The sequence below is a fragment of the Balearica regulorum genome, chromosome Z (assembly GCF_011004875.1).
Source record: "Balearica regulorum gibbericeps isolate bBalReg1 chromosome Z, bBalReg1.pri, whole genome shotgun sequence".
Classification (NCBI taxonomy): Eukaryota; Metazoa; Chordata; class Aves; order Gruiformes; family Gruidae; genus Balearica; species Balearica regulorum.
The window spans coordinates 5086264-5109175 of record NC_046220.1 but is presented as its reverse complement, the minus strand read 5'-3'; the positions used below and the strand labels follow the sequence as shown (position 1 = coordinate 5109175).

The following is a 22912-nucleotide window of genomic DNA, read 5'->3' as shown; positions in this document are numbered from 1 at the left end:
TCAGAAGTTCATGCCTTCATATACTTAACCTTTTTCCTTGTAATTTTATCTTCGGTGTGTGACTTTTCCATGAAAATAATACAAAGTTGGCTGATTAAAATAATTAGAAGCCTTTTCCCCTTTCATTCATCTCTTACATATTTTATACAGCATCAGTTTTTACCATTCTCAGTTAAGTCATTTAAATTGACCATATGTTGATAGGTAATTGTATCCTTACAGTGCTGCTGTTTTAATTTGAAAGTACCCTTTCTTTGTAGTCACACCATCTGCTTCTACAGAGTTGAACTCTTGATTTATTACCAAAAACAAAGATCAATACTATCTGTCATCTTCTATAAGGAAGGGTCCAATATAAGTCTTTAAGAGCAGTAATTGATCTTGTAATTTAAACTTGGATTGAATTTCTCCAGTTGAATGTGATTACAAAATGCTGTTCCATTTGTTTAAATGTGACTGCCAGCTCCACCCTTTCCCACTTCCTCCTCATTCATTCAGTTTTTATAGGAGGCATGCAGGTTTGGCTTGATGGATAATTCCACGATTCTGTCAGATGGTTTTGTTTCTTTGTCTGAATTGCTTACAATGTATTACTTGTACATCAGCAAATTGAGAGTTCTCTTCACTCCTGGCCTGGCTTTATGTGATACAAAATTACTATTTACCTGTATAAGAATGAAAATGCATTAATTTCTTTCATAACGGTTACTCCACACTAGGCTTCTCTGCCTTCCCACGGACATGTGTGGTGTTTCAGGCATTTACTGAGTGGTTGGTTACTGACTCCAAACAAAAATATCTGGTAAAGGTTGCTGCTGGTGTTTCCAAGTTCATACTCCAATCTTAGATTAGACTTCTCAGTTTAAAATTAAATGAAGCTTTCTGTATATACACACCTTTATCACTTTTTCATCTCCTAACTTGTTTCTGCAAATTAAAAATAAAAACCAACACACACACAGCAACCAAAATCTGAGGTCTCAGTTTGCAAGTGTTAGGCCATAAAGGTGTTACAGACCAACTGGGGTTTTTTTTAATAGGAATGAGTTTTAAAATACTGTATAGTTGACAGTCTGACTTTCACAGTAACTAACCTGAAGGGATGGGAAACGAAGCAGATGCAAGTTCTGCACTTCCCATCAGGATGCTGTAAATATAGTTTGTTCGGAGTAGTCAGGATGTATTTGTCTTCACTAGCAAGCACCTAATGCACTTAATTTCCTCTTTTCTTTTCAACCTACCTAAGGAAAAGAAGAATATGTCTTCTCTTGGTGTATTTTCTTTAATTTTCTAGCAGTGGGTGGAGATTGTCAGCATGTGACAGGTTCTCTTTATTCACAAACTCAAAATCCCCAAGTAGGGTTGATTTTTATCTTCTTTGATCCTCAGTTAAACTGACTTAAGGCTTGTCTGTACAGTGTGTGTGTGGTTTTTCATTTTTCTGGAGCACAGCAGTAGCATGTTTATCTTGTAGCTTAATGCTAGGTGGGAGGCACAGGGTGCTAGGGAATGAAGTGGGCAACTCTGTTTTGGTCAATTTTTCCATGCTTTCTGCCCCATTTGCAAAGCTTGCTGACGGAGGCTGAAGTAGTGTAAGGAAATGCTGTCAGATTTAATGAATGAATGCTATTTTATTTGGTTGTAAACCAACAGTATGTGGAATAGTTCAGCTAGTTAAGATTAAAGATCCTAAGTTGACAAAATTATTTTAGATCCTAGTGTTGCATTAAGGTGGCAGAAGCAGTTCCAGTATATTCCAGCAAGACTGACATTTTCATACAATGTTTTTGAGCAGTGGTTATCAGTTTGAAATGGAAATCAATTGAAATCGAAAGCTATCAACCATACAAAATGAAATACACTGTCAAAATACAGTCTGGTTAAAATAAATCTTAATCAAAGCAGATGTATTTCTGCAGTCGCTGTTGGTGCCTGTTGAGGCAACATAATAGTGAGGAAAAGAGCTGAAGATAGATGAAGAGAGAAATATTAAATGAGTGCGGATTGCATTAGACTATTTTTCTGCCTGAACATGGTGTGAAGTTATAGTTTCTTCCTATGAGTGTCGAAGGTGGCAAGTCCAGAGTTCAGCAGCATTTGTTTATTTTAGTAACTCATGAAAAGGAATTTTTTTTCTGAATAATGGTTGAAGGCCTTTTTCCATACTGATGAAGAAATCTGAAAACTGAAGGGAAGTAATACTGGCATGTTCAATTAAATTGTGTATAAACAATAAGAAATTAAATGTGATGTAACTTGATTTTAGTATATGAGGTTTCTTTTCTGTTTCGCAGTTAAAGTGGTTAGCAGGTAAACTTTTTTTAGATAATGAATTTCTTTATTATTATTTATTTATTTACCTACTGAAGGGAAACATGTTACTTTTCTAAAAGTTGATGGGTACTGTACTGATTTGGCCACTTAAAAAATAGACCTGAATATAAATCTGCTTTTAGTTCTGGCTCAATGTATTAGAAGTGCTGTCTGAAATGAATAGTTAAAAGCAGAACAAAATCGTACCTAGCCATATATAGGAAGTGAAGCAGTAAGTAAACTGAGTATGTTAGGTACATGTATAAATGAAAGCTTCAGATGAAGAAAACCAGAAGTAGAACAGCATTTAATGCTGGAAAAAGTTGGAGGAGGATTTTTCAGTAGTTTAGTCAATATTTCTAGTTAACATCAGATGATGTCATTTGTTTAAACAGTGAATAGAGTCTCTTGACCTGCACTTTATGTAGTTTTTATTTTGTGTCATATATTGACTCCCAGAACTTCAATGTGGGACTTAAGCACTTCATCTACTGGCCTGCCCTATTGAGAAGCATAATATTGTGCTGTATTTCTTCACTTTTGCTTGTTTTAATGTTTTGTGGCTGGGGAGTGGGGAGGAACACTACTTTTACCCGTGGGGACACAAGTCTATTCTGTGTAGGACCCCTGTTCTTTCAGCCATAAATTCTTAGGATTTCATAGTATTTTTCCAGTTTCGCACATATCTTCCTTTCTCCTTGAACAAAATAAAAAAAAATCTTGGTATTTGTCTCACTGTTAGGCCCAGTAGGAGGGAGGAGAAGGCATCTTGTTTTAGCATTGTCTTTTTTCTGCACAGAAGTATTGCAGTGAAACAATTCTGTGTCCCTCTGGAGTGTGGTCAGCACCAATAAAATCTTACCAATGCTTGACAAGTTTTATATACTTGTCCTGTTTTATATACTCTTATGTACTATAAAAGACTGCAAGCGGTCTCTAGTATTTTTTATTTTTATATAAAATATCTGCTTTATCACTGTGGAGCAGAAAAAAATTTCTGTTCTTACATGAGTCTATCTTTAAATTATGTTTTGCATTGAAGGTAATGGGTAGTAGTTAGCCTGGATTTATGAGGGGGAAATCGTGCTTAACCAACCTAACAGCCTTCTACAGTGAGGTCATTGGCCTGGGGAGAAGCGGGGAGAGTTTACCTCAGCTTTAGTAAGGCTTTTGGTACAGTCTCCGATAGCCTCCTCACAGACAAGTTGACAGTGTACAGGCTAGATAAGTGGACAGTCAGACGGATTGGAAACCGGCAGAAGGGCCATGCCTAGAGAGTGGTGATCAGTGTTACAAAGTCCAGGTGGAGGCAAGTCATTGGTGGTGGTCCCCAGAGTGTACCCAGGGACTAATACTCTTTAACATTTTTATTAATGACTTGTACGCTGGGACAGAGCGCACCCTTGGCAAGTTTGCAAACAATGCAAAACTGAGAGGGGTGGCTGAAGCACAAGGTGGGTGTGTTGCCATCCAGAGCGACCTAAACAGGCTGGAGAAATGGGCTGTGAGGGGTCTCGTGAAATTCAGCAGAGGAAATGCAAGGCTCTTGCACTGGGGAGGGATAATTCCAAGCACATTCCGGGGGGCTGACCAGCTGGAAAGCAGCTCTGTGGAGAAAGACTTGGATGTCCTTGTGGACAGAGCCAGCAATGCACCCTCATGGCAAAGAAGGCTAACAGTATCCGGGGCTGCAATGGGAGAAGCATTGCCAGCAGCTCGAGGGAGGTGATCCTTCCCCTCTGCTAAGCACTGGTGAGACTCATCTGGGATGCTGTGTCCAGTGCAGGGCTCTCCAGAACAAGACAGGCATGGAGTTATGAAGCAGGCCAAGTACAGGGCCACCAAGATGATCATAGAATCCTAGAATGGTTTGCGTTGGAAGGGACCTTAAAGCCCGTCTACTTCCAGCCCCCCTGCCATGGGCAGGGACACCCTCCACTAGCCCAGGTTGCCCAAAGCCCCATCCAGCCTGGCCTTGAACACTGCCAGGGAGCCAGGGGCAGCCACAGCTTCTCTGGGCAACCTGTGCCAGGGCCTCACCACCCTCATTGCAAAAAATTTCTTCCTTATGTCCAGTCTAAATCTCCCCTCCTTCAGGTCAAGGCCATTACCCCTTGTCTTGTCACGACATGCTCTTGCAAACAGTCCCTCTCCAGATTTCCTGTAGATCTCATTAGGTACTGGAAGGTGCTGTAAGGTCTCCCCGGAGCCTTCTCTTCTCCAGGCTGAACAACCCCAACTCTCTCAGCCTGCCTTCATAGGAGATGTGCGCCAACCCTCACATCATCTCTGTTGCCTCCTCTGGACTCGCTCCAACAGCTCTATGTCTGTCTTGTACTGGGGCCCCCAGAGCTGGACGTAGTGCTGCAGGTGGGGTCTCACCAGAGCAGAGTAGAGGGGCAGGATCCCCTCCCTCGACCTGCTGGTCACGCTGCTTTTGATGCAGCCCAGGACATGGTTGGCTTTCTGGGCTGCAAGCGCACACTGCCGGCTCATGTTGAGCTTCTCATCAATCAATAACCCAAGTCCTTCTCCTCAGGGCTGCTTTCAATCCATTCTCTGCCCAGCCTGTAGTTGTGCTTGGGATTGTGTTGACCCACGTGCAGGACCTTGCACTTGGCCTTGTTGAACTTCATGTGGTTCGCACAGGCCCACCTCTCCAGCCTGTCAAGGTCCCTCTGGATGGCATCCCTTCCCTCCAGCGTGTCGACCGCACCACACAGCTTGGTGTCGTCAGCAAACTGGTGGAGGGTGTACTTAGTAGGGATGAAGGGACTGGATCATCTGTCAGATGAGGAGAGACTGAGAGCTGGGACTGTTCAGCCTGAACAATATGCTTGAGTGGGTCTTATCCATGCATATAAATTCCGAATGGGAGGGAATGAAGATGAAGGAGCCAAACTATCGTCAGTGGTGCCCAGTGACAGGGCAAGAGAAATGGAAACAAATTAAAAAATGTTTAAATTCCACCTGAATATAAAAAAGTGCCTTTTTTTTATTGTGGAGGGTGGTTAAACAGTGGCAGAGGTTGCCCAGAGTGGTTGTGGAGTCTCCATCATTGGAGATGTTCATTACTCAAGTGAACGCAGTCCTGAGCAATCTGCTGTAGGTGACCCCGCTTGACTGGGGTAGGAACGGGGGGTTGGACTATATGCCCAGCAGTCACTTCCAAGTTAAGTAATTCTGTATATGTATAAATACACTGTTTATAGTTGAGGATCAGTGTTACAGGACCTATTTGCTGAAAATTGTTTCTTGAAGTAGGCAGGAATCACATCAGTGGCAGTAGCTAATAAGGAAGACTTTAAAGGAAAGTACAAGAAATCCTTAGGTGGGTAATTAGAGTATTTCATTGTTTTCTATGTAGGCAGATTTCCTAATTTGTGCTGTAAAAGCTGAAGAATTTGCCTTTTTTTTTTTTAAATAAATCTTTCTAAGTTAGCTAACAGTGCTGCTTAAATATCTAATAAATTTGCTTGGAATGTCTACCTTTTACTTCTAAGTTATCTTTTTATTACAGTTATTAATGTGTACAAATTAATGTGTACAAACCAAGATAGCTAAATTAGCTTGAAAGCTCCAGTTGTATTTCAGCAAAGGAGTATCGAGGTCGCCAGGACACTCAACGTACCCAGTCAGTGTTTGGATAGGTTAGCAGTCTGATTCCTGTGAAGATCAGGCCCTTAAAAAGTCATTTTCATCTTCAAGTTTTGATGTTTTCAGCTGCTTTTCAGCCCAACTTCATACCAAACAATTTTTTTTTGTTAAGGTTTCCTCTTTTGTTCAACTCAAACAGTAATAATTGTTCATCTTCAAGTGCTAACTGGGATTTGTAAGTGTACAGTTTCATCAGGGTTGGAATATATCAAATCATGGAGCCATAAAACAAGGCTGGAGGGACCCTGAGACACCATCTGGCTGAGCCTTTTGTGGGAAAGGGAGCATAGCTGAGGTTATGTAGCACCCTGTCGAATCTTATCTCGAAAACCTTCGGTGATGGGGGATCTACCGCATCTCTGGGTAGTTTGTTCCAGGAAATGATTGTTCTCACTGGAGAAAAAAAAAAAAAAAAAAAAAGTAGTGGAATACTGTGGTGAGGTCCCCTTGAACCTTTTCCTCCCTAGGGAGAGGACACCTACCTGCTGCAGTGTTTCCTCATGGGGCAGGTTCTCCAGCCCTTTGATCTCTCATGACCCTCCTTTGTACCCTCTTCAGTCTGTCCCCATCTTTCTTGAATTGTGGGGACCAGAACTGGACTGTACTCCAGGTGCAGCCTGACAAGTGCTGGGTAGAGTGGGATGATCAAGTCTCTGTCTCTGCTAGCAATGCCCCTGCGATGCAGCCCAGGATCCCATGTGCCTTCATTGCTGCAGCGGTGCTCTGCTGACTCCTGTTCAGCTTGTTGTCCACCAGGACCCCCAGGTTGCCCTCAGCAAGGCTGCTTCCCAGCCACACAGACCCCAGCCTGGGCTGGGCTCTGTGGTTGTGTCGTCCCAGGTGCAGGACCTTGCACTTTGTTAAACTTCATACTGTTCTTGCCAGCCCACTCTTCCGGCCTGCCCAGGTCTCTCTGTGAGTTGGTTCTCCCTTCTGACGTGTCCACCTCACCATCCAGTCTGGTGTCATCAACAAACTTTGTGAGGGTTCTTCAATCCCATCATCCAGATCATTTATGAAGATGCTGAACAGCGTGGGGCCCGGATAGAATACAAACCATTGATCACCACACTCTGAGTGGTGGGCCTGTGACCCAATCTCCTGTCTATCTTGGAGACCACCCATTCAGTCTGTATCTTGCCAGTTTGTCCAGTTAATGTTAGTGTTGTTAGCTGTATGTAATTATACTTGAAGGAGTATGTAACTACATGGGAATATTTAAAATGTTACGGTTTGCTGGTAAGGATTACTGTCACTGGCTCAGCAGGGGTGCGTATATGATCTTATTAATAGCTACTTACAGATATTTGGACAAGGATTTCTTCTATGAACTTCCCCTTGCAGAGTACACTGCTTTCTTTTCCGGAGTAGTTTCCAGAAAACATCTAGGTTTAGCCAACTCTTGATAATCAGCTCAGGAATCATATGGTAATTCTGTGTAGATTTGTGTAAGAAGTTTTTCTAAAATTTTTGTCTTTTTTTTCTTATCTGTGACTTACTCATTGGGTTTTGTATGGTTATTTTATAGATAAATTGTATCATCTTTATATATAAAATTTAGGAGTATCCATAAGTCAGTCAATTCCTTTTTTATATTGCCATCTGTTAGAAGAGTGACATAGATTCACAGATTGGCAGGGGTTGGAAGGGACCTCTGAGGATCATCTAGTCCAACCCCCTGCTAGAGCAGGATCACCCAGAACAAGTTGCACAGGATCGCATCCAGGTGGGTTTTGAATCTCTCCAAAGGGGACTCCACAGCCTCTCTGGGCAGCCTGTTCCACTGCTCTGGAGATGTTACAAGATTCAAGCTTGGATACTCGCTTAATCCAGAAGATTAAGGAATTGCTTGCATTATCTTGTTCAAACCACACCTTTTTACCAGATTTTTTCTTGTATAGATTTTTGTGCTTTTTAAGCATCTGTGTTTCTTTTTGTTCTTTCCACTCCTTGGCATAGAAGGGATGCTAGAGAAATGGATTTATTCTTACAAAAGCAGTATGTAACCAAGCCTCTGTAGTAATCATATCATTCTATATTCAAGTCTAGAAACAGTGTTTTTGTCTCTTCTTAATTGTACACGCAGTTCTTTTATGTCACGCTATTGGATTTGTCGTGTATGGATTGTACTCTCTAGGTTATATTGCCCCGCTGTTGTTCCTAGTACATGTGGTAAGTATTGGACATCTTTTAATTCAGGTGTTTTACCTATCTGTAATTTTTAGTGCGTAGTGGTCGGGGTTTTCTCGATATAGAAGCAGTTACGTATCCATGGGTGCGATGCCCTTCTCTAGGGAGACATTCCAGCTTGCAAGAGGAGGCGAGAGTGAAGCACAAAAAAACTCCTCTGCTTGGTTAGAGAGGATGAGGTGCAAGGAGGAGGAGGAAGGTTAAGCAGTATGTGGTACATTTAATGCAGTTAATGGCAGACAAGATTAACAACATCTTGGAAATTCCTTAATTATTACCAGAGAGTATCTGTTGATTTGTTTAGCAGTACTAACATTGTTTCTGTAATAGTTCCTTTTAGTTCAAAGAGTGGAAAAAACCTCCATGACCTGAGAGCACAAGTAGGAAGCACGTAAAAATGGGAAGCTTATTTGTAAAAACCTTAATGAGTTCCAGAATTCACTTCCTAAGCTGATCCTTCAGTAAGAAAATATAAGCTGTTTCAAGAACTATTTCTAGCCAGTTTAGCTATATTTCACCTACTTATCGGTGGCTTTTGCAAAAATGAGTTAGCCAATCAGTCTTCTTTCCAGTAAGGACATCAGGTAGGACTGGAAGAAATCTTTTGGTTATGTCAGATGTTATGCTGTTGTCACATCTCTGTCTCTTTTAAAGTTTATAGCATTGTTTGTTAGAGCAATTGAAACTTTCAGAACCTTTCTTTCCTTAGTGATTTAAATGTATTCCTTTTAAACTGTCTGATTATCTTTGCATAGTCATTTTTTAAAGATGTACTGAGGTTTTTGGTTGATCTGTTTTGTTCTAGCCCAGAGCTGAGGGAAACTCTGCTGAAAGTGTTTTAACAGCTTTTTCTGGAGGTGTGTGCAAGTCCCATGGTTAACACGTTGGCACAGCTGTTATACTGAGGAGTGCCTATGGTAGAGACTTTCCATGTTAGTTGGCAGGTTCCTGAAGTGCAGCATGGCGCAGTTTTCCGCATGCTGTTTCTAAGGGGTTTTGGAACAGTCAAATGAGAGGAGCAGAATTATTCTTCTTTAGACTTACTTGGCTATACTTACATGCATTGTACTGCCTCTTAGAAAAAGGCATTGCAATGCAAGGGGATGAAAACACCTCCCTGCCTTTCCTAGAAGAGTATGTGACACTCAATTTCATGCATACTGGACAAAGAACACTTAATTAGCTTCAAATTAGTTTCAGCTCTTTCATCATTATCTTAAAGGTGCATCCAGTTTAGTGGTTGACACATATTTGCAGAGCTTTTTCTGGCAGGAAGTTCTTTTTGATGCAGAGAACTGCAAAGACTCGGTCAAAAATTGATAATTACTGAATAGTAGTAACTAACAAGATAGAAGGAGGACATGAATTAAAGTCAGAGTGAAACTTAATCTTTACAAATAATGTGCATAAAGGAAGTAATGCAGCCTTAAAAATGTGACAGCGATGGGGGTTAGAAGTGTTAAAAGGCAGAGTCTGGATAAAAATGGTAAAACCAGGAATGTGTTTTAGGCTGAGAGAAGCTGTAAGACTGAAATGAAACTTGAACAGTGAATGGGAGCATCTGGTCTTCAGATGGAAAGCTTGAGAGGGGTGGTTGGTATCAACAGGATAAGAAGAAACAAACAAGAATACAGGATTATTTTTTTGTGTTCCCTCCTCTGTCTTCATGAAACTGTACTTGAGATTTCTGTGTCCCATTTGATTTTCCCAGTTTAAGGTAGTAATCTTTGCTCTCTTTTGCTTCTAATGGTAACAGAGTTCACAGAGGTGATAACAAGAACTTGTCATCTGTGAAAGGTGCTAAGGCAGTGACTGAATTGATAGGAGGGGAGCTCTGGCCATGACTCCTAAAAGTTCTCCATTCTTGCAGGTTTTGTTGAAGCAGCAAGATATGGCTAAGAAGAGCTTTGAGTGAAGTGGCAGTGGCATTTGATGACTGCTTTTCTGGTGCACCATAACTTTTTTCTAGATGGAAATAGATAGGTCTGCAGCTATTCTCAACATCTGCATTTGTACTAAGTTCTGAAAAGCACTTTTACTCCCATACAGCACTTTCTCCTGCATTCCCTCCTCCCTAATGTACTATGTTTCTAAGTAAAAATTGCAGTGTACTGTAACAGCAGAATCTTTCAGTGGAACAACAAAGCTTTGTAGTATTTGCTTTTCCCACATGTTAAAAGGAAATATGTAAATAAAAGGATTTGGTTCAACAATGTGACATGCACAATAGCAGCTGCCTCCTTCCAGATGGTAAATTTACCATCTGCTACCTCTTTGCGAACAGCCTGTGCCTTGTATGGACCTTGTGGTGTGTCCATGTTGGGGGTCAAAAGTCCTTTGACTTGCTAAACTGTGAACTTGCTAAAGGGATGCAGTCTAATTGCATTCCTGCTCACAGTAGAAAGTGTTGGCTGGGCCTAATGAAGCTGGTGCGACTGGGTGTCTGATACCCAGCATCTTCCATGCAGCAGAGGAAAATTAAGGAGCTCTTGTTCGCAGGCCAGAGGTTGCACAGCTCTAACTGCAGTGCAGCTCATCTCATGAGGTTTATGACCTGACTTACGGCTGTCAGCCACATGATGTGGCTGTGGCTGTAGTGCGGGACCATTCTCCTACGCAGCTGTGTGTTCCTTGTGTGCAAATATAAGCTGTTTGCGAGTTGTGTCTGCATTCTGTCTGTTTGCTGTAATTAAGATTGTTATACATAGGGTTGGAGTTCTGAACATGCTGCCTTTGATATAAACTGGCAGATGGGAGTATTTTCTTGCACAGCTTCTGACTGTTCTGTGAAACCTGCAAGCCTGTTATTGGTATTCTTTTAGAAGCAAAATAAAGGTCTCAATTTAGGTAACAATTTTACAAGTTTGTTACAGCGGTTAGGGTGGTTGTGGAAACAACCATCTAAATTGTGATCTGTATTTGGTAAGACATTTTATACTTGAATCACTCCATAACATTCTGTTGCAAGGATACTTGCATTTTCTCTTTTAATTCATCTTGTAATAGCTAGTGTATTGTCAGGGCACTAGCTATGATTCAGTGTCATTTAATTATGTTTGCTCAAAACACTGTGAAGATAGTGGGTTGTCAGCATTTAAAAATTTGCAAAGTTAAATGTTAGAAATACAAAAGTGTTCCTAAGTAGGACTAGGCAAGCAAGCAGAGGTGACTTGACTACAAATAATAGGGATCTTGTCTTTGGAAATGATGGAGGATATATATCTAAGTGGTAGTGAGTTATGGTTTTGAGTGCATGCATTTGATAAGTCACAGCCACAGAGGCAACTTTATATTTATGAACAGCTAGGCAGGTTTTTTTTATTTGATACCCTCCTATCCAAACCTTAATTCCTTTCACGAGACTCATAGTGTACTGCAGGTAGGACTGCCTTTTACATCTGTTCAGAAGCTATATTTGATGTAAATCAAGCAATCTGGTTAAGCATTGCTTCTGACTGTGAGCAGATTAAACTTGAAGCTGTTACAGCTGAAAAATACTGAAGTTGTTGATCTTGACCTATAAAACTCGAAATGGTGCAGAGCCTCCGAAGAGGGCTCCAGTTTCTTGTGATGTATTGTTGCAGAAACACTGAACTCAAGTTTCATTGAGATACCTGATTGAGGGTTAAAGTCAGAGGATCTGGGATTTATTTGAGAATTTATGATAGCCTGGTCCTACCTTCAGAGTGTTTTGCACTCTTTATTCTCCAATGAAATTATGAGCAGGACAAGTTCTGTAGTTCATTTCTGTTAAACTTTCTTTAGATAGCATTGAGTATTGGCTGGATTCTTCCTTTATAACTGATAATACAGCATAAGTGATCTTACCATTTTTCACTAGTATGAATTTGTGCTCAGTACATTAGCCAATATTCAGAAAAAAATTGATCTACAGATGTATTTCAAAGCAAAAAACCTCACAACCTTTTAACAGAAGTATTGAAAAAAAGATAATGCCGCTCCTTAATTTAGCATGTGATATCCTTAAATCAGATCGAGTACTGCAGTTTTGTAAAATAGTCTTTACTATTTGATATCAAGCTACTTCAAGCTAATAATGCAAAGTTGCAGAGTACATCTTCATATAATACTGAAAACAGGTAATAGCTGGATGAAATATAAGACGGGCACTTCTGAAAATGAAGTCTTTCAACACTTAATGCTTTCTGTTGCTTGAATAAAGAGGTTCTGTCTAGTTATGAAACTCTCCTCTCTGGAAAAATGCAGTTATTTCTCAACAAGCATTTTGCACGCTCTAATGCTATCTTAAAAGCTTGTACTTCAGTGTGTATCCTGTTTTTTAAAGATGTGTGCTATCTACAGAGGCTTCCTGAGGATATCACTTGAGCTGTTTTCTGCTATCATTGCTCTGTATTGTCTGCTCTACTGCTATTTGTATCTTCATATCAGTTGGCAGTTAAATCCAGTGTTGATGCTTATTTCTGTAGCTAGTGGTATAGATTAATATGTGTGTTACATTAATGCACAGTGAGCTGTACAATATTTTGCATCAGCTGTTAATACTTCAAATATGTGCTCAGTGACACTGAATTTAATTGCACATAGACATTAACTAGAAATTTTTATTTCAGAAAACAAACCTCTTCGGAAATGAGGAAGCAAATAATTTTTAGCCCTGCTTCTACTTTACCTGGTAATAAATGTCATCTGTTATGATTGATATAAAACTGTTGAATGGGAGAGAATACATATAGCCTGTTCAGCATTAGAGGGAGTAATCTCCAATATGGGCGAGATATATATATTGCTGTCGTCGGCAAGAAGGGTGTCCTCTTTGTTCAAAGCTTCTGGTCTTAAAATTGGAACACCCAAGCTTGTGCTATCATTGTAAGGAATCCGGTCCCTTACAGAAAAGTTGGAATGTTTTGTTTGCAAGTAATCCTGCCTTTTTGTTTTCTTAGGATGTTTTTATTAGTAATTTGCATTCTTACTAACACTCCCACCTTCCCCATTTTGAAAGTGTGCCCTTCAGTTTGGAATGACACAATGTGTCTCTCAATAGAGTTAAGATAATTTTAAAAATAAAAGCTTAGTGAACCTATTGTTAGTTTAAAATAGGCTTCATGGAATGTTGGTTTCAAAGAATTTCTTGATCAAGAAAGTTTCTTGGTTCTCTGGGGAGTTTATTACTTGGTGACAGTTGGTCTATCCAGAATAGCAAAGCCTGGTTGTCGTGAATGTGCTGGGAAGGAATGAACAAACTTGGGTTTTCACCATGCTGTGCACACTGAGAAGCAGAATATTTCATCCCAGGTACTTCAAAATAGATGGTCTTGATGTTGTTTCATTTCCTAAAGGACCCTCCTGGTGGGCGTATGATCCACTTCTTTGCAGACGATCTTTAAGCGACAAGTTTCTGCAATGCTCTGGAACGGGATGAGACAGGATCTCGCTGGCATAACTCAACCTGCAGCAGCCTCAAGTGCAATACATTGTACAGACACAACAGCATTTTTCCTAGTTTAATTTGTTTTGATCAGCATGAGGAAGAGAAGCAAAGGAGAGCTGTGCTAGCAAGCACACAGCTTTGCCAGGTTAAACAGTATCTACACTGGTGCTGCTTCTTCTGGTGTACGTGATGGTTATTGGTTTAGTCTATCTGATTTTCATTCTGATAAAAGCTTTCAAGACCTTTGCTTCCACTTCGTAAAAGAAAATGCTTCTGGTCAGATTTTATCAACAGCTCAGCTATTCTTTTTTTTTTTTTTTCCTCAGAACTGCAATCTGTGCAATTTTTGGTGTTAGTTCAAAAGGTCATTTACATATCTCTTCCAAAATGCATTTTTGTGACTCTTGCAAGGCATATGTGAACTGTTAGAACTAAAAGGCGAGTGGTCTGAAATGGTAAATGATTTAAATTGTCTAAAATAGTGGCTGCGTGGAACCTGATGTTTTCTCGAGCATGGAAATTAAAGGTTAAATGGAGCATAGTTAGACGATGGATGCAGAGCAGATAAATTATTACCGTATGTAGCTGTGGCACATGCTGTGGCTTTATGAAGGTGATGAGAACAATGCTTGGCTTTATATTTGAATGATGCTCTCCATTGCTGCTTTTTTAAAAAAGTAAAGTAATACTTGAGTGAAGTGTTCTGACAAAGCTGTGTAAGTAAACTGAGGTAATGCTAATGAATTCTTGAATGGTAGCAGTCTAACCTTTACTTTAGACTGAAGTGTACCTCTAGCAGTTTGTGATTTGCCATGCATCTCTCTGCACTATATTTTAATTGATAGGGTACACACTGTGATTAGGAAAGACTGTTTTGGGGCTGGATGGTGGTCTGGTGGCTCTCCAATTCAGTGCACGCTCTGCTACGGCAGTATGTGTGTTCGTCAGCTGAGAAACAGGTTGTTACAATTCACTTCTCAATTTATGCTTTTGGAAAATCCAGCCTGAACTGAAGCCTGTGTAGGCTTCAAAATACAACAGTTTTCCAAGTCACATCAGTCACCTCTGGTTCTGTTTATTTAAAATAAGCAAATTAGAGAGGAGACAAAAGCTGATGATATCTGTAGAGCCTCTGCCCCTTGGGAGGAGCATGTTACCTGAAAAACTATATTTATTGGAATTAAGTAAACTGAGAGGTTGAACATGTAAAGATGTGATAACTTTGAAACAAGGGTTTGGAGTTAAATCAGTTTTGACTGAAAGTTTTTGTTAGTTTCATAGGTCTTGAGTTCTAAGAATACGCATTGTTATTCTTTTTTCAGGTGGTATCATGGAAAACTTGACAGAACAATTGCAGAAGAACGTCTTCGACAAGCGGGAAAACCTGGAAGTTACCTTATTCGAGAGAGTGATCGGAGACCAGGTTCATTTGTGCTTTCATTCCTTAGTAAAACAAATGTCAATCATTTTAGGTGAGAATTAAATGTTTTATTTTAAAATACTGTAATCTGTGTATTTTTGGGTTTAGAACACAATAGAGTACAAACAGAAAAAAATCGTTGTATTATAATTGAATATTTTTGACTCTTCATTCTTGCATGATACATCTTTTTACTTGTGTTTAATTGGTTTAAAATATGCTGCTTAAAAATTACTTTATAGGCTAAAGAACAAAAATGTGAGGAAACTGGTATCTGGATAGAGAAGCCTGTCTAAAGCGGTTGTGAATAGACTTAAAGCAATATGTAGGTTTCATTAGTCAGTCAGGGAGATTGTTTTGAGTCTGTCCCATAGTAGCCTTTGTAGCTCACAGGACGTACTTAAAGTGCTAGCACATCTGGTTGCTTCTTTAATTTTGAGAGAAAAACTGCCAAAAAAACCCAAAACAAAAAAACCCAAGAAGAAACAGAGAGATTATGTATTTAATAATCCGAAGGTTTGCTGGAAACAGCTTTCATTGTGTGTTAGAATTAGTTGTTCTAAATACAAGTAGCTCTTTATCCAAAGTTGTAACTAGGATTATTTTATCATTGCCAAACTGAGTACATTAGTAAGTTCATTTATTCATTAGTGTAAATGACATGTTTTATGAGAAGAACTTGAAGGTTAGTCAGCAAGTGGAGCGCTGCAGTATAATGTTCATCTTACAAAATAGGAAAGCAAATGTTTCTTAAGCAGTAGAAGTCTTTGTCAGTTGCCTTGATAGCAACAAATTCAAAGCAAATTCTTCAACTTCTGAAATTGGGAATTATCCAGAATATCAACATATGAGCCACTGTGTGCATGGTTTGCAAATGTAGGGGGTTTTTTGATTGCATCTGCTGTGTGATGAAGTGTGGTTCAGAGGTCCTGATCTACCATTGACATGAAGGCATAATTCTCTGAAGGTGCAGACAGTGTAGCACAGAAATAGTATCTCATGTTTGCATCTTGCCATCTGAGCTATCAATTTCAGCTTCTCAGCTATACTGATGCTGTTTGGGAACTGGTTACTGTGTAGCAGTAGCAGAAAAGTAATCTGTGCTAATACTTGCTTTCTAGTGCTGTTTTAGAGTCCTGGATTACTTTTAATAACTTCTCCTTTGGTAGTCAGTATCAGGTAGTTGACTATTGGTTCATGCCCACAATAAAAGTGTTTCTGGCATCTCGGGTTGAAAATAGTCCAATGATTTCAGATTCCCTAAGGAAAGAGTCCTGAGAATATTTTCAGACCTTAAAGAACCTTTCATTTTGAGATCCATAAAGCACACAGATAAATATCCAAAGGGAATTAATTTGTTAGTTAATACTCGTCTTCAGAGATTGAACATGTTTTTAGTTTCATTCTTTGACTGCCAAGTGTATATTTTTGTTTGTTATTAGATAGACGAGTGTTACAGTCAAGAACATTTCCCACCTCAAGAACGGCAGCCTTAAAGTAACTTTAAACAAATACAGGGGTGGATGTCCTGTGTCTGACAGAGCAGAAGTGCTGTTTTCACCAAAGCTTGATCTTTGCCAGCTGCAGCCTACCAGGAATACGTGAAACTTCCATTGCTAAAAAATATCCCTCATATTTTGTTTCCTAAAAAGTGTTATTTTTCACACTAAACTTAGATTTCTGTGCAACTGAAATCCCAACGTTTTAGATGAAAGTTTCTTAAACTCTTTTAATTCTTTTGGTGCCTCTTGAAAATTGCATGAAGACATATATTCTCATGCAGCATATGATTGATTTATAGCATATGAATCTGTCAAAACTAAATCTTCTTTCACTGAAGTGTTACCTTCTTTTGGTGAGTCAGTGATACAAAATATTTGGAAGGAAAATATTTATAGTTTAATCTTTTCCTTCAGAATTTTCTGTGATTACAGTAGTCTTTCTGTGTTTGCCAGCTCAGTGTTCTGAAGAAAGGTTTCATTTAAGCTTGATGAAATAATAATCTGAAACACTAAATTTCATTTAGAACCTAATCTTTATTGAATAGTTTTACCAAGCAATCTTACAGAAAATATACCAAAAGATCTAGCCTATATCCTTGAAGTTATATTGTTTTCCAACTCCACTTGCAGTGCTGCTGTACGCTTAAAAACTTTAGACTTCATCTCTGAAGACTCATCTTTTTGTATACATGTTTGGGATACGTCACTGTTTGGGAGAAATAATTTTGTTCAAAGAACTGACTGAGAAGGAAGATTTTTGGGCAGGAATGTATCACAATACTGACCTGCTAAAGAAAGAGAGTAAAAATGGAAGAAACCAATAAAGATTGTACTCGTTTGGGATGAAGGATAAGTTTCTTGCCAACTGAATGTTTGGGCTTGAGGTTTTTTTTCCTCCATTTGTTTTTGAGTTGTTCACAAGCTTTGCAGAGTCAAACGAAGTAGAACACTAAGAAGATTCAAATATGTTTATTCTTGGTACTGTAATTTATTTCAAAATATCCTTAAGATAATTTGTCTCTCTTCTGGAAACTGGAGAGACAATTAACATGACCTTTTAGATTTTAGGGTTTTTTTAACAGCAAAATTTACTTAGCTTGGTAATAATTTGTTTCTCAATTTCTTACATTTTTGTAATAATGCAAGTCAGCTGCTACTCAGGTCTCCTGTCTGATCTGTGTGTTGCTGGAAAAACTCAGGTCTGCTTGATGCCATCAATTTACATAATATGATCATTTCTTTGGACTATCTGGTCAAAAATGCAAAAGTTGTTTCAGATTAAGTACTTCTTCACTTTTGCAAATGACTCTTGAGTGTAACAGGCCTGTTTTGAATACTGTTAACCCTTTTACCTAAATAATTTCTGACTGCTTTTAGAATTCGTATTGATTGTCAATGTGAACAGACATGTTACTTCCCATTTTTGATATGACAATGCATTACCAAATCTCTGTACTTTCAGAAAAACACAACCCTTAAAGAATAAAGGAAACAGTTTTGTGAGAATTCTTTGTTGCGTTAAACTACTGAAATGTTTTTGTAAGCGTCTTTCCCATTAGTTAGCAAATTTTAAATTGAGTATAAGGAGATACTTTGATTATTACAAAGTAATTTCTTAATTTTAATATGGATGCTAAACTAACTGTAAGAAAGTGACTGATTTTTGAAGGTGTTCGTTTTCTGCCTTGTATAATCAAGTGCAATTATTTGTTGTTAAGATATTTTAATACTTTGTTAAATATGTATGAACGCCTGTCATAAAAGGTCTATGTCCTGCATGATACAGGTAACAATGCTGTTGTGTCTACTAGTGCATTATTTCAGTTTTCAGGACACTTACAATTTTTATGTTTAATTTCATTTAGTTCTGACAAATGTACTGGCTTTTTTGTGAATCAGCACTTCCTTTAGAGTCTTAAAATACTGGTGTATCATGCGATATATACTCACATGCTATAGAGAGCTTGTAATATTGCATTTTGCTGAATATCGATGCTGCTTTAAAAATTAAACATACTAATTTCCTTTTTCTTAAAAAATTTTTTTTATGTCAAGCTTTTTTTTTTTTTATTAATAGGATTATTGCCATGTGTGGAGACTATTACATTGGTGGACGTCGTTTTGCTTCGCTCTCAGACCTAATCGGTTATTACAGTCATGTGTCCTGTTTGCTGAAAGGGGAAAAGCTCTTATTTCCAGTAGCACCTCCAGAGGCAAGTAGTAAAATTTTTATAGTAAAATTTTTAAGTGTCATTTACTTAAATGTTAGTAACTTTAATCACCATTCATAGTTTTCTTCAGAAAAAGCGTTGTAGAAAGTTCCCTGTAGTTCTGCATAGGTTCAGCATATGTTGAAGTACAAGTGTATGGGTTTGCATGGCAAGGTTTTGACAGGGGTGGCTTCTGCAAGAAGCTGCTAGATGCTTCCCCCATGCCTGAAAGAGCCAATACCAGCTGGCTCCAAGATGGACCCAGCCAAGGCCAAGCCAATCAGTGATGGTGGTAGTCCCTCTGGAAAAAGTATTTAAGAAGGAAAACAAAAAAGGAGGAGCAGCTTTTGAAGCCAGAGGGAGGAGTGAGAAGGTGTGAGAGAAACAACCCTGCAGACACCAAGGTCAGTGCAGAAGGAGGAGAGGAGGTGCTCCAGGAGATTCTCCTGCAGCCCCTGGAGAAGACCATGGTGAGGCAGGCTGTCCTCCTGCAGCCCAAGGAGGTCCATGGTGCAGCAGAGATTCCCCTGCAGCCCATGGAGGACCCCAGGCCGGAGCAGGTGGAGACACCTGAAGGAGGCTGTGACCCCGTGGGAAGCCCACGCTGGAGCAGGCTCCTGGCAGGCCCTGTGGCCCCGTGGAGAGAGGAGCCCACGGCGGAGCAGGTTTGCTGGCAGGACTTGTGACCCCGTGGGGGACCCACGCTGGAGCAGTCTGTTCCTGAAGGACTGCAGCCCGTGGGAGGGCCCCACGCTGGAGCAGTTGGTGAAGAACTGCAGCCCGTGGGAAGGCCTCCCGCTGGAGCAGGAGGTGGAGGACTGTCTCCCGTGGGAGGGCCCCCAGGCTGGAGCAGGGGCCGAGTGTGAGGAGTCCTCCCCCTGAGGAGGAAGGAGCGGCAGAGACAGCGTGTGAGGAACTGACCCCAACCCCCATTGCCCGTCCCCCTGTGCCGCTGGGGGGGAGGAGGGAGAGAAATGGGGAGTGAAGTTGGGCCGGGCAGGAGGGAGGGCTGGGGGGACGGGGTTTAAGCTTTGGCTGTGTTTCTCATTGCTCTGCTCTGATTTGCTCGGTCATAAATGAGATGAATTTTTCTTGAAGTTCAGTCTGTTTTTCCCGTGACGGTAACTGGCGAGTGATCTCTCCCTGCCCTTATCTCGACCCACCAGCCTCTCGTGATCTTTTCTCCCCCCTGCCCAGCTGAGGAGGGCAGTGACAGAGCAGCTTTGGGGGCACCTGGCCTCCAGCCTGGGTCAACCCAGCAAAATAAGGAATATAAAAATGCATTCTTACTGATGCAAAGTAGTGATTAAAAAAATGAAAATTGCTATTTAAGAAAACGTGTAATGAGAAAGCTAGGTGTCAGATGTTGCAGTTATCTCCAGATGTAGTAATAACATAGTAAGTAAACAGAAATAAAAAAGAAAATGTGCAGTTCTTGGCTAGTAAAGAGCACCATTGTAATGTAACCTCTATTCTTTTATGCCATTTTGTGTATCTAACAATGATTTCAAAATATGCATCCTGGAAATAACCAAGGTTTCTGCAAATGGGGCTTCTTTCACATGCCCATCCTTAAAATAACATAAGTAATTAAAATGAAACAAAACACTGCATAATGCCACCCCATAAACAAAACCCAAAATGTAAATAAAGATGTTTCTGAATTTTGAACTTATGGCAATATTCACTCTAAGTAGAAGAAAGTTTAAAAATAAAATTTTATGGGAATTATCTTGCTGGTAATTTGTTTTGAAGATGATACACATCTGTCATGCTAGAAGATGAAACAAAATGAGAGCTTGTGTAGCTAACTCTGTGAATTATGCTTTTCTAGCTCTCAGTGGTTTTGAGCTTTGACAATTTAAAACTTGCAAGGGGGATGTAAGTGACTGTTACCAGTCCTTTGCTTCAGAATAGCGTAAGGGTGGGGAGAAGGATTCTACACTGCAAACAGGAAAAAGCATTATCTTTGCTCTCTTTTAAATTGTAGCCTGTGGAGGACAGGAGGAGAGTTCGAGCAATTCTACCTTACACCAAAGTGCCAGATACTGATGAAATAAGGTATGTTTTAATAATAGTAGCAGTTGTGAAATTCTCAAGAGTATTTATAAATACTAAGGATTTAAATATGTGCTCGTATGCAAATACCATCCAGTTGCATCTTAAACTTAATGTGGTTAGGTTAAAGGATGGTGCCTCTCTGTTGGGTTTTTTTGGTTCTTTTTTTGAAAATAGCAATAAGAATTTTTATTCTCAGTATATTTTTTGTATTAATTGTAATGAAAGTTACATTAGGTTTATAGAAGTAAAATTAGTAATGTTACAGTTTTGAAGTACATTTTATAGAGCCCTACATTTTGTCTCCAAGAGGGTAAATTTGTGTATGCAAGAATTCTATGCAGTGTGTGAAATAAATGAGATAGGCTTTTTTCCTGAACTACCACAGAACTAATAGCAGATAAATAGTTCAAGCCAAACCAGTTCTGACCACTAGAAAGAGAATGTGAGCATTGACTACACATAAATGGAAGAATAGAGTATTTAATGCCTTCTGTGAAATAAGAAAAAAGGAGCAATGTTAAAAAACCTCTACCTTTAATGTTCCAGTATTCATTTTATTATCTGTGCTTAGACACTTGTTGACTATTTTTTCTAAGTTCTCTTTACTTCTCTATCCATAAAATGGAGAGAGAATGATTCTTGGTTTCCTAAGTTGTTTTAACACACCAATTGAATTGGGAATTGGCTTGGGTTTGGGAGCATTAGCCTAAGATACAGAGAAAGGCATATGGAGCTTTATATCCTCATTGAGATGGAAATTTATCCCAAGGCTCACAATCCAGTCCTATCTGACCTCTTTAAAGAATGCTGTGAGGATATTTGTCTTTGACATGATGTTATTCTAAGCAGATGGGAAGAAGATGGTAGGACAGGGATGGGACTCTAATTGCATACTGCAAGTAAGGCTTCCTACTATGTGCAAGAATAAAAATACAGATTGAGTCCATTAAGTGTCTTATCACACCTACCAACTTAAGAGGAAAAAGGATTTTATTACTTTGCTATTATAACAAAAAATGTAGAAAATTATACCTTTTTCTCTCTCTTTTTAGTATGCAGCTAAAATGCAAAGATCTTGGATTTTGAGATCCACATGGCTAAAGCAGTTTTGTTCACAGCATAGCTGGGACCGAAGTTCTCAGTTTGTTCTAGGTTGAATTAATATGCTCTTGAAGACTTCTGCATTTCAGAGAATCTTGATTTCAAATTTTAATATCATAGTTAATATTTAAAAAGTTTGAAGTATTACAGGGTTAATTTCAGCCTGTGTTCCATGCAGAAACTTAATGTATAGTTCTTTGTAATAGAGCTGATGGAGGGTGCTCTTGCTGTCTGTCACCCATTCTTAGGATTTAGATTACTTTAGTATTTAGATTCATTATTCTGTGTTTTCAATAGTGTTTCGTTGGGGTTTGTTCTTGCTGTTTGCTTAGTGCTCAAGTTAATACCTTTTCTGTTAGCTTACTTCAAATTAAAGAAATGCTATGGAAATTTGCTATGTAATTGTGGACTGAAATAGTAGTTAATGAGCTTCAATACTTTATTGTTATTTCCTGTACCCTGATGAAACCTGATTGAGAAGTCTTGCTGTGCTACAGTGAAAGGTTTTCATATGACCTGAGTTTGGGATAACACTTAAGGAGTAACTTAGACTAACTTTCCAGAAATGAAACTGCCTTAGACAAGTTAATGCTTCCTATTTATGCTAGTCTTGTAGCTAATTGCATGGCTTCTCTGCTAACTGTTCTGTATTCTCTTTGTAGAACTTGTCTTCATATGTGATAACATAAAGAGTAGATATTCCACGGGCTTTTATTATACAAGATTAGTTTTTGATGAAAGGAGTATTATTTTCTGAAAAACAATTAAGGGTATCTCTGGTTATTTTATACTTGTGTTTAGTATTTGATCCCTCTTCATAAAAGAACAATATTACTACTTTTAATATAGTGGTGATGTTATTTTTGTTTTATACATCCTTAGCACACTTTGAAGTTGACAGAAGTGAACTATGTATTAGATACTAAATATGAAACAAAGTATTCATGTGCAGTAGCCACTTAACTGTGAGGGAAAAGACATGTAAGGTGCTTGGAGTATCAATTCATGCATTTTTCAGGTTTCCTCAAATACTTTGCAGAAATTATAC

The 22912-nt window shown here is 39.2% G+C and overlaps 1 protein-coding gene across 1 annotated transcript in view; it reads left to right on the top strand.

Moving 5' to 3' along the window:
* Positions 1 to 22912, top strand: part of RASA1 (RAS p21 protein activator 1) — a 64918-nt gene that overhangs the window by 2645 nt on the left and 39361 nt on the right. Inside the window, exons 2-4 of the mRNA XM_075739273.1 lie at positions 14893 to 15042; positions 18570 to 18705; positions 20693 to 20763. Of these exons, the coding sequence (XP_075595388.1) occupies positions 14893 to 15042; positions 18570 to 18705; positions 20693 to 20763 (357 nt within the window). The remainder of the gene's footprint in view (positions 1 to 14892; positions 15043 to 18569; positions 18706 to 20692; positions 20764 to 22912) is intronic.